Source organism: Lutra lutra, chromosome 5 (assembly GCF_902655055.1).
Source record: "Lutra lutra chromosome 5, mLutLut1.2, whole genome shotgun sequence".
NCBI classification, from domain to species: Eukaryota; Metazoa; Chordata; class Mammalia; order Carnivora; family Mustelidae; genus Lutra; species Lutra lutra.
Genome location: NC_062282.1, coordinates 99925564 through 99938034, shown reverse-complemented (window position 1 = coordinate 99938034; position 12471 = coordinate 99925564). Strand labels below are relative to the sequence as shown.

At 40.0% G+C, this 12471-nt stretch overlaps 1 protein-coding gene across 2 annotated transcripts in view; it reads left to right on the top strand.

Moving 5' to 3' along the window:
* Positions 1-12471, top strand: part of MRPS27 (mitochondrial ribosomal protein S27) — an 88131-nt gene that overhangs the window by 60315 nt on the left and 15345 nt on the right. For both annotated transcript variants that reach the window (XM_047731108.1, XM_047731109.1), the window contains one exon: positions 8973-9087. In XM_047731108.1, the coding sequence (XP_047587064.1) occupies positions 8973-9087 (115 nt within the window). The remainder of the gene's footprint in view (positions 1-8972; positions 9088-12471) is intronic.

Here is a 12471-nt window from a genome sequence, read left to right as displayed (position 1 = left end):
GTTGGGTGTCTCAGTCAGTTGAGTGTCTGACTCTTAATTTCAGCTAAGGTCATGATCTCAGGGTCATGAGATCAAGCCCTGTGTTGGGCTCCACACTCAGCTGGAAGTCTGCTTGAAATTCTCTCTCTCCCCTTGTCCCTCTGTCCACGCCCCTGTCCCTACTTTTGCATGCATGTGCTCACATGCTCTGTCTCAAATAAATAACATCTTTTCTTAAAAGATGTTATTTTTTTCAGTATGTTAGAGACCTTTGTCAAACTGCAGGAATGCCTTTTTATTTCCTTTTTTTTTTTTTTTTTTTTTTAAACATTTATTTGAGGGACACCTGGGTGGCTCAGTTGGTTAATTATCTGCCTTCGGCTCAGGTCGTGATCCCAGGACTCTGGCATTGAGTCCCACATCAGTCTCCTTGCTCAGCAGGGAGCCTGCTTCTTCCTCTGTCGGCTGCTTCCCCTCTCTCTTTCTCTCTTTCTGACAAATAAATAAATAAAATATTGGAAAAATACCTTAAAAATAAAGATTTTATTTATTTGAGAGAGAGAGATGATGAGAAGGGGGAGGGACGAGGGAGAGGGAGAAGCAGACGCTGAGCACCGAGCCTGAGACGGGACTTGATCCCAGGAACCTGAGATCATGACCTGAGCCAAAATGAAGAGTCGGTTGCTTAACTGACTGAGCCACCCAGGTGCCCCCAGAGATGCTTTGAAAAGATGTCCTACAAATAAAATAATTGAGAAGCATTGGTGGAATAATAAGAGTGAAGAGTCTAGTTTAGGTCCTATTACAGACTAAATCTTTTCATCTCAATAGACACCAAGATTTTTCATCGATAGAGGAATTGTACCAGACAATCTCATATCACTCAGTACAGGGCTTGGTAAAAATAGTAACTTCTCAATAAATAGTTTAGAGAACAGAGTGACTTTTGAAGGTCTCTACCAGCACTAAATTATAGATTCTGTAATTGTATATCAGCTTTCTTCCTTCCCCTATCCCCAGTTTACTTAGCCTAGATGGTTTTCAGAGTCTCCTTAAGACACTTGAGGTGTCTTAAGTTTCTTGGTTTAGAACTTGTTAGGGGTGTTCTTTGAACCCATGTATTCTGTCTTCTGTCCTCATATTTGTGGTTTCCCTCTCCCTTCAGGTTATCTTTTCCTGAACTTACTATACTGCAAAAAGATCCTTGGATCTTTTTGATGGGAAGGAAACAGGAGGCAGAGGAAGTAAGGAGTAGGTAGCTTTTGAGAATGACCACATTATTCCACATTTCTCCCATCTCTAGTCTCCTCCAGCTTTCTACAAAAAGAGGTGACGTTTTCTCCTGGCCTCATCTGTTTATAGGCAAGATGAATTTCAAAACTGGAAATGGATTACTGTTTCATTATAAATAATACTTATGTTTTCAACGTACATTATTGGGATTTATACATTCTGAGCAGGCCTAGCCACTGTTGCCAAATCATCAGACACCTACTGTTATAGGACACGAAGGGATAGAAAAGTTCTCTCCTACCTTATAAGAGATTAAAAGCATTAGAGGGAAGTCAGCGGAGTTACAGAAATAGAAACTAGCTGTGAACTTGGGTTTATAACTGCAGTAAATCCAACATTACCTTTTGATATAAACAGAATCTTATGGAATTTAACTTTTCCATATATTAGAGAATCAGAATGTTTAAAACACGGATGTGCTTTTTTTCTTCATTAAAAAGAAAATCTGGTTCTTAAGAAACTCAGATTAGTGCTGAGCTTCTCTTCCCTCAGAAATATCCCTGAAGAAATCCATCACCTCACACAAAAACACATATAAATCTGCTCAACATCAGCTTCATTCTTCTCTGCTTTTCTTCTGGTGTGCTTCATCCCCTGGGCCAGGGGCCTTTGCCTGCTCATTTCTTTTGTGGCAGACTTAATCCTGACAACTTTACTAAGCCAAGAATACTCTAGAAATTCTAATTTCTGTGCCTTTGTTTTTCTCCATTTTGTTTCTCACCTTCCACTTCCTCAGAACTATTCATATGTACACCCTGCCAGTGACTAATAAATATATGTGATTTTCCTGTCTTAGTCATTGTATTATTCATGATTTTGCAGAAGTTTTTCTGAAGTTCCTAGCCAAACTATAGAAGACATCAGGCAATATTTGCATCTTTTTAAAACTGGCTCATTTATTGCTCATAGATTTCCTCCCGAAAACCAAAAATATTTCCCTTATCTCTGCCTAAACCAAACCAGTTCCCACAACTTTATATGCTTTTATAAATAGGACTGGTCCCAAGATCCAGTTTTTCTCAACTTCCTGTTCCTTGCTAAAAGAACTTCCTCTTCCTCCCCTTAGCCTCACCTTGCCCACCAGTGATGGTGTCTCAGGAGTGAAGCTAACCTGTGTGTCCAGCTTTAAAGTAGCTTGAGGAGCCCCACCAGGTGCTTCTGGGTGCAGTTTCACTGGCAGGTGAATTGTTGGCCACAAAGACAGCCATTTTCTGCTTGTAGGACCATCACAAGCAAGGAAGCACCCAGCAATCACTGTAAATATATTTTCTTGTCCTATTCTCCCACAAATAATCCTCCTGTCATCCATACGCATCACCTTTTGGAGGCTAATAAAAATGGCATTCCAGGTTTCAGACAAAGAACATTTGGTGTCATTCTGGTTGGCTCCTTACCTTTAAATACCTTAAGAGAAAGAACAGCAGAGCATAGTCAGTCTGTAAGTGTTCTTTCTGCATCAGAAAGAGGGAGATGTCATTTTTAAGATTGGAGTTCAAGGAAATTGAGTTAGACCAATAGGATAAAAATATAGATCACGTGGCACAGGGTAGCTATTTGGTATGTACGTCATGAATAAAAAATGTGTTTCCTAGATTGAGAAAGGCCGATCTGGCAAAACAATAACCAGGTCAGAGAGAAGGGAAAGAGATAAGAATTGGGGGCCATAATTATCTTGTCGTTGCTTTCTTCCTATTCCATGAGAGGACATGGAAAATGGAGTACTTCTCCTACTTTCTGATATGTCATACCACTGTGTTTCCAGGTGAAATGCTAATGACCTCATTTTTAAGCCCCGAGTCTGACAAATTTAGACTTTGACTTTGATATCTAACGAGTCCCTCTGTTATCCATCTTCACTTCAAAAAATGTGTTATTATACTGCATTTATTTAGCACTTCACATTTGCAAAATTCTATGCCTGTGTTATTCTCTACCAAAAATCCACTTACTTATCACCCTTTTTAGAATGGCAAACAAGGATACCAGAAGGTCTTATGCATACTGGGTTTTAATTTTTTCAAATTCTTTTTGGAAATTGGCAGGATATGAATTATAAACTAACTGATAGAAATTGTAGTTTTATTACCATATTTGCTTTCCTCTCATAAATCACTCATAAATCACTGTGGGGTTAGAAAAAGACTTGAGGAGATTGTCTATATAAAATTGGCTTAAATTGACCAGCAAACTGTAGAGAGGTTAACGACAAAGGAGACATTAGGGAGTTTGTAGGGGTAACAGAACTGTTCTTCCATCTTGATTGTGGTGGTAATTGCACAACTGGACATGTTTGTCAAAACTTACAGACCCATACATTGAAAAGTATGAGTTTTACTGTTTGTACATCCTGTTCCTGTAAGCCTGTCCTTCACAAAAGTGAAGTATTAGAACTTTAAAAAAAATCTTTTTTTATCTGCTTGGTGAGGGAGATAATGAATTCTGTGGCAGTGGTTGAGCCCAAACTGGTTGGCCATTTGAGGGAGGAGCATTTCAGACCAGATTATTGTTCCTGATGCTTTTCTTAGTGTACACTTGGAACATGTTTGCTGAAAGTTAAAATTAACTGAAGGTTCCTTTGTAAAGAATAAGACTCTGGGATCTCAAGCAGGGAAGAGATTTAAAGTCTACAATACTGTGTCTTTATTATCAGTTCCTATATTAGACCCTACTCCCTTTTTAAACAGTTGGCAAAAATATAATAGTCATTAGAAAATTATCAAAACTTGATTTTCTTTATGGGTTTGGGGGTGCAATTAATAATTGATGAAAGCAGAATTTCCAGAAGTTTGCAAAAGAAACTAATTATCCTTTTAGAATGTTTGCAAAAGAAACTAATTATCCTTTTAGAATGAGAAAGTCAGTAGCAGTGATTGAATCAGATTCTGGCTTAAATAGTCACAGGGCACCCTTTTACCCTTTGGTTCTAGTTCAGGGAAGTGCTCAGACCTTTTAATAATTACACACTTTGATGGGGAGCCTGGGTGGCTCAGTGGGTTAAAGCCTCTGCCTTCAACTCAGGTCATGGTCCCATGGTCCTGGGATCGAGCCCCGCATCCGGCTCTCTGCTTGGCGGAAAGCCTGCTTCCCCCTCTCTCTCTGCCTGCCTCTCTGCCTACTTGTGATCCCTCTTTCTGTCAAATAAATAAAATCTTTAAAAAATAATAATAATAATTACACACTTTGCTTCACTGATAAGAGTCCCAGTCCACACGACAGGCTTTGGAGCCAGATGTATTTTCTTCTTGGCACTCTTTCTTTCCTCTCTTCACCCTGGCCCCTCACTCGCCTCCATGTGTGCCCACCCAGCCCAGAAGCTGAGGTTTCCATCTGGAAAGCCTGTTGCCACAGGATACGGAATTCACTAGGGAGGAGAGGAAACTGCATGTGTATGTTTAAGGCTGGTGGCTCTCATAATCAGATAAACGTTGTGGAAAGCTTGCTCATTCATATGGAAGAGCCAGTGCTGCAGCGAAATGGTGGAGCCGCAGAGCTCCAGGCTCTGGCATCTGTGCATCAGCCCTGCCCAGCCGGAAGCACATTTACTTGCTGTACTGAAGAGCTGATGAACATCCTCGCTTTTGCCTTCAGCAGTAACCTTTAGATGAACCCTGTGGAGAAAAAGCTGTTTCCCCCCTTTATTATTTTTTTTCAATGAAATGATGAAATTGATTACAGATAGGATATACCATGTGACTTTTTCACACAGTAAAGTACCTTTTGTGTAATCACAGTCAGTCTGGTGTTTTGCTTTTCACTCTTGACTTCTTTAATATAACCTCTCCTCCCCTGTAACAAAAATCTCTGGGGTATCAAAGACTTCTGCCTCCAGTCAGTTTTGCAGCCTGTGATTCTCTGCTTCCTTCCTGGTGACATTAATCTTGAATGAGCCATGGTGCTGGCGAATGCCCTGAGCAGTCCTGAATATAGCCTGATTTTGAGGAGAGGAGGCTTCCCAATTCCTGCCATGTGATTGTCCATGATTTGGCTTCTTAGGCCAGTTATGTCTTCACCTGGAATGCCACTTAGCACGGTGAACAGAGTGTCCTTGGCCTTGGGATATCAACTTTGAGATCTAGAGGTAGAGGTTGAGAGTGCACGTCTTCATTCTGTCCTTTTTCCCAGGAAATACTCATGTCCTTACTCCAGAAAATACTCATGTCCTTAGAATTGTTGTAAGTTTACTTATATTTTTTAAGCTGGAAACTCCGAATATCCATGGCCTCCATGAGCACGGGCATTGTTGGGGAGATCTGAGTTGCATTTGTTTATCTTTTCCACACTCACACAGTTTGTCTAGCTTGGCAGCCTGCTGGCCTGGATAATAATAAAGCTTCTGTCGAGGTGAGCAAACAGCTGATGGCACGGGGCACAGAGGGGACTCCCGACAGTGGCCGCCTGTAATCTGCCAGGCTGGTGGTCAGAGCAGGCGAGAACAAAAGCCAGTCTGTTTGCAGGCAAATTGGAAAATCAATGTGTTAGTTGTGTTCTCGTGTCTTTGCCTTTCTCCTGGCTAAACGGGAGAATGCTCCTCCAGCAGTGCATAGAATCGTTCCAGACAAGTACCCTTTCCAGAGACTTACCTGCCTATCATATTACCACTGGCAATTCTGAGCAGGGCCCACGTTTATCTGTTTGAACTGCTTAAAAGTCATTGATAGACAAGTCCTCAAATACACCATCCAGAGTGGGGTGGACCCTACTGTCTCAATGGCTTGAGTTTATGTTCTAGACAGCTAGATAACACACATATGTTTGTGTCCTAATTTCTTTTTTAACACCGATAAGGACTTAGGCAAGAGTTCGTATGCTGCCTGCTTGGGAAGTGCAGGAGCTGCAGTTTGGGGAGCATATTCCATAAAATCGGTGTAAGTGATTCCCTCGCATTCCCAAGTTGATTTAATTTGTTCACATAGCTGAACCTGTCCTAGACATGTTTGTGTCTCTGGATTCCTAGGTCTTAGAGAGCAGAGATCATACCAAGTAGCTCTGTTCCAGGATGAGGGAGACAGTGGACATAACTAAAGACCCCTGAGGGTCAGTTGACAAATCTCTCAAAGGCCGCTGTTCTGAGATCCTTGTGTAAAGTCTTGAGTTAACTTTCTCTCTAGGCTTCTAAGAAATCCAAGTGTGAGAAGACAAGATCTTTGAGAAGATAAAATTGTTCTGTTCTTTCACATATGAACGTTAGCCTCAGACAGTTAACGACGACTTTAAACAAATTTTAATTTGAACTTTGAAGGTCTAAACCTAGGTCCTATTAATCTTTGTTTTCTTTAAAGCCTAAATAAAAAGGCTGTTTGGTTGGATTTGGTCATGGTGCTCTTGTTTTAAAGTCTATCAGAAAGAAATGTCACAAGTTCTGTAGTCACTGGAGACATCCTAGGGCAGAAGATTAGATTTTAAAATGAGGTTTAGGTTTAAAATAATCTTGGGTAGAGAAAGTAATTGGCATTTCTAATTCTGTTTGTTTTTAAAGAAAAAATGGATGGAACCTAACCGTCACTGCTACCCAGTACATTTCCCAGCAGCTAACAATGCCCTGTGTCTCCTTAGCACTTACTGTGTTCTACCTCGTAGTGTTGTGAACTATGTCTGTGTACTTCGTATTTGTAATGAAATTAGAAATGCCCCAAACAGGGAATTTACAGTTCTTTGTATATGTCTTAGATGTTAGCAAAAGGATCAGCACGTAATAGCATTTTATACATTTGTTGACCAAAGCTCTTTTTTTATTTGCTGAAAACCTGTGGGCCACCAACTGTGTCAGGCACTGAGGAGTCAGTGCTGGGCCAGCAGCATGGCCCTCCTTGCCCAGCAAGGGCTTACAAGCCAGCAAGCAGCATTACCCTCATTTAGGCAGTACACCTGGTAATTCTCCTGAATTCTCTCTTTAAAAATTAAAATTTTAAAAATTAAAACAATTGACCATTATACTTTAAATCTCAGATGTTTCAGATTAATAAGGAGAGGAACTCAAATAGCTCACTGTTGACTTTAAAATGTGAGGGAAAGCACGAACTACTAACATATATTTTGTTTCATTTCTATGCAGAAGATCTCCTTAGATCTAGTATCTTGGGCACCTATACAGTGACTTACTCTGGCTAGGTCATTTTCACCCAGAACATAATTTGACATATTTCTCTCTTTCTGTCCTTTTTATAAAAAGTCGCATCGCTTTTTAAATTTTTTTCAGTAAGCTCTACCCCCAACATGGAGCTCAAATACATGACCCCAAGATCAAGAGTCACATGCTCCACTGACTGAGCCAGCCAGGTGTCCCATCTCTCTTTCTGCTTTTTAAGGGTTAATTCTGTAAAGAAAGAGTGAGAAATAATTTCCAGTAAGATTTAAGATATTCAGAAGTCAAAAGAGGGTTACATGACTCTGTATCCGTAAAACATCTTCAGATCTTGTTTTTGCCAAATTTCTCACCAAAGCACTAATAAATATCCTAAATTAAATACTACTTCACACTTCCTCTCTTTTTCTCAGCTTTTACTTTGGCAGAGAACCTGTTCAGCAGGAGACTATCCCCATAGCAGATGGCAGGAAATAGCAGGTGGCAGATTGAATAACCAGCTTCTAAAAAACACTGGTATTAGCCGTATCCTCAACTCAGATATGGCACAAAATCCTTTTGCTCCAAGTTTTTGTCTTACCTTTTTTATTTAAGAAAACAGTTTGATTTTTATAGAGTCTGGAGATTGATGTGCTTCCTGAACAATTAAAGAAAAGATGGGGACCTCCCCTGACATGATATGACATATGATGATGTGTCCCAATCACAACAGATAAACAGAAAAAGGAAGACAAAGCTCTTTAACCACCCCCCTCACAGCAGCATCTCGTCTGTCTCTCCCTTAGTCTGTGGCAGGGATGGCAGGGACCTGCAGGCAAAAGGAGTCGCCCCAGCCCCAGGTACCACCAGTGTGTGCACACTTGAGGCAAGAGCAGTGCTCAGAATACCTTTCTAGTTCCATTCCTTTGTAGGTACCATTGCCACACACACCTCAGCTTGGGCTACTTCGGCTTTTTAAAGCCATGTGGGCAGCTACAGGAAACAAAAGGAGATGGGCAAACTGATGGGCTAGAATGGAACTTCGAAGAGGGCAGTGGGAGGGTGTGGATCCTGGATGACCTGGATGTTTAATTGTGCTTCGTTTTTATTTTTTTCTGCTTTTTTTTGTTTTTCTTTTGGTTCAGTTAAGAGTGTCCCGATCTCTCTGAAGTGCCATTAGAAATATCAGTATAACTCAAAGCTGATAACCCTCTAGAGATGCTGTGGTATTCCTTTCTCCATTTGTGCTTCATCTGTTTCAAACTTCAAAAGTGTCAGCTTCAGCCTCACATCTCTCTTCTAATGAAATACGTATTTGTGTAATGCCATGGTTCGTGTTTTCCCCAGATCATTTTTTGTAAATCTTGTATTTTAAAACAAGATGTTGCATCAAGAAGCGTTAAGTAAGGAATACAGCATTTAGGGTGTTTGTTATTTATTATTCTGCCTCCTCTTTCGCATTTCATACTTTATAGTTAAGAGGTTTTATTGACTGTTTTTATTGACTGTTGACCTTTACGATTTTTGGTAACATTGACTGCACATTGGTAAATATCTATGAGAAGGACCTGATTGAGGATGCATTTTGGCATTGACATTTCAGAGTTAACCCCAGTTTTCTCTCTTATGCTTTATTTAGATTTCGACACAGCCCCAACTGCTGGTACCTGAGAGATTGGACTATTCACACCTGGATTAGACAGTGTCTAAAATACGGTGCACAAGACAAAGCCTTATATACCCTTGTAAATAAGGTGAGTGGTTTCCTGGTAATTGCAGCTTGTTTTCCTGAGTTTAGATATTAATACCTATTATAGTATAGCAAAGACTAGGACAATAAATAACTTCGGATATCTATTTGCTCCCAGATATCCTTTTTTGAATGGAATTGACTACAAGTTAATCAATGGTCAAATATAAAAATTCCCTAGCTGCTGTTTTTCCACACCTAGTGACTGGAAAATGACAAAGCAAAAGGAAGTTCAGTCACAAGAATTTTGCACTGGTGGTTCATTCTTGATCCCTAAAGTATGGATTTCTTGCCCGGTTCCCTTTGTTGATGTTTAGGGACAAAGACATGACCATTTTGCTGGAATGTGATCTCCAGTGTATTCCAACTATCTTACACAGTTTTTAAAGACAAATATTTCCTAGGTTACTCAAAACATATCTGCTGAATTCCTTGATTGCTTTCCTCGAGCCCCTGAGTCCCCTATGATTAGGGTTTTTCTGAATGTTACTTTCCACCGAGGGTTGAGTCTTCATTATCTTTATAGTATGAACTAAAGTACAAAATTAACAAAAATTGTGAATGTTATTTTTGTAAGTCTCAAGCTATAACCCTGTTTGACTCAAAAAGGTTTTAATAATATTTCTGTGCAAACATATTATCTTCGTAGTGTCACTGAACATTGTATGTTAGAACTCAAAAGGATACCATAATTTATTTTTTTCCGTGACTTGGGCCCAATTCAGCTTAACATACATTGCAGACAGTTTGTGTGTGTGTGTGAAATTGCATTGGGTGTAGCAATGTCTATAAAAATGAATAATATCCTTTCCTTGCCCTCAGGACGCTTATAATTGAATAATGCAGTTAAATATGTTTACTGAGAAATTTAATATTAAGCCCCAGAGGAAAGAATGGATCAAATCCTGTTCTCATTAGTTCAGAGTTTAATGACACAGATTATATTCATGGAATATTTCTTTGAAAGCAAAACAGAAACTGTCTAGAAAGGCATAAAAGTTTATCTGGTTTTCTGCTGTTCCTAGTCTTTTGGTGGAAAGAACACTGGACAAGGAATCAGAAGACCCAGGCTATAATCTCATAAGTTCCACCAGATGCCCATAATTTCAAGCAAATAATTTTACCCATCTAGGTCTTAGTTTTTTCAACTGTAAGTCAAGTGAGTTGTACTAATCAGTGATTTCCAACCCTGGCTCTGCATTAGAATCACACAGGACTCTTTAAAATTTTAGAGTTGCTTTTCTCTACCCCCAAGATTCTCATTTAATTAACCTTTATAGAGCATAGGCTTTTGGCATTTTTTTAATGGATTAAAAACAAAAAAAAAATTTCTTAATCTGCTGGAAATTCTTTATTTTTCTTTTCAAGATTTTATTTACTTATTTGAGAGAGAGAGAGAGAGACACAGCAAGAGAGGGAACACAAGCAGGGGGAGTCGGAGAGGGAGAAGCAGGCTTCCCTCTTAGCAGAGAGCTCAATGTGGGGCTCCGATCTCAGGACCCCCGGGATCATGACCTGAGCCAAAGGCGGACACCCAACAACTGAGCCACCCAGGTGCCCCAGAACAAAAATTTTTTAAATAAACTTTATTTTTTTTTTAGAGCAGTTTTAGGTTCACAACAAAATTGAGCTGAAGATACAGGAATTTCCTGTATGCTCCTGCCCCACACATATGCAATCTCCCCCATTATCAACTCTGCCCCCCAACCAGAGTGATCTGTTACAATTGATGAAGCTATATTGTCACATCACCCAAATCCATAGTTTACATTAGGGCTCATTCTTGGTGGTGTACATTCTGCGGGCCTGGACAAATGTGAAATGTCATGTATATATTATTGTATCATACAGTTATTTCACTGCCCCTAAAATCCTTTGTGCTCTGCCTTCTTCATCCCTTACCATATCTTTTTAAAAGCTCTCCCGCTGATTCTCATTTGCAACCAGGGTTGAGAATCACTGAATGGTTGATTTTTAAGGCTCCTTCCAGCTTTAATGCTTTATCATTCTAAAATATTTTGTTTTTGCCCTGCCCCTGGGGATTAGTGCCTATTTGGATGACTGCTTTGAGAAATACAGAAACTGCCCATGAGCCACAACCTTTAAAACAATGGCTTCTAAACCCTTTTTCCATTTCAGCACATCTAAAGCATCCCATACCGCCTAATGTAATAGGAACTCAATTCAACAGTGATTCGTAACTGCGGTGTTAGGGCTGTCAGACTCTCCCCGAGGGTATCAACTGAAAAAATTCCTCAGGTGTTTCTGGTGGCTGGTGGAGGAAGAATGGGGCAGGGTGGGGATGGTAGTTAATCCTACTCAAGTAAGAATTTAAAACAAAAATATAATCACAGTCTGGGTAGATCATTACTAGTCAAACATGATTGTGCATGAAAATGACATAGAAAGGTCACTAAAATTTCAGGTTTATGTGCTGTTCCCAGAGATTCTGATTCTATAAGTCTGAGGTTTAGCAATCTGCGTTTTTTTCCTTTTTTTAAAAGAGTTTATTTTAGAGAGAGAGGGAGAGAGCGAACAGAAGGACAGAGGAGGAGGGGGAGAGAAAGGGAGAGAATTCCAAGCAGATTCCATACTGAGCGTGGAACCTAACTTGGGGCACAATCTCACATCCCTGAGATCCTGACCTCAGCCAAAACTAAGAGTTAACCGCTTAAACATCTGAGCCACCCAGGTGCCCCAGAAATCTACTTTTTTAAAAACACTCCTAGAGAATTCTGAGGCAGATGCTAAAGGGTCCACATTTTGGGAAATGTGGATTCTCAAATATTTAGCTGCTCATGAACAGGAACTCAGTAATATTTTGTTGGAATATTTCTAAGTTCTTTAAAAACCAGTCTAAGGGGCAAGAAAAAACAAATGCTGGTGTGATTGTGGCAAAAAGAGAAGCCTTGGACGCCTGGGTGGCTCAGTGGGTTAAACCCTCTGCCTTTGGCTCAGGTCATGATCCCAGGGTCCTGGGATCGAGCCCCACATTGGGCTCTCTGCTCAGCATGGAGCCTGCTTCTCCCTCTCTCTCTGCCTGCCTCTCTGCCTATCTGTCAAATAAATAAATAAATAAATAATCTTAAAAAAAAAAAAAGCCTTGTGCAGTGTTGATGGAAATGCACATTGGTGCAGCCACTATGGAAAACACTATGGAGATTCCTCAGTAAATAAAAAGAACTTCCATATGATCCAGAAATCCCACTTCTGGTATATATCCAAAGGAAATGAAAATAGGATATCAAAGAGATATATGCACCCCTGTGTTCACTGCAGAATTATTCACAATAACCAACCCTGGAAGCAACCCAAGTGTCCATTGATAGATGATGGATAAAGAAAATGTGGTATATGTGTATGCAGTGGAATATTATTCAGCCATTTA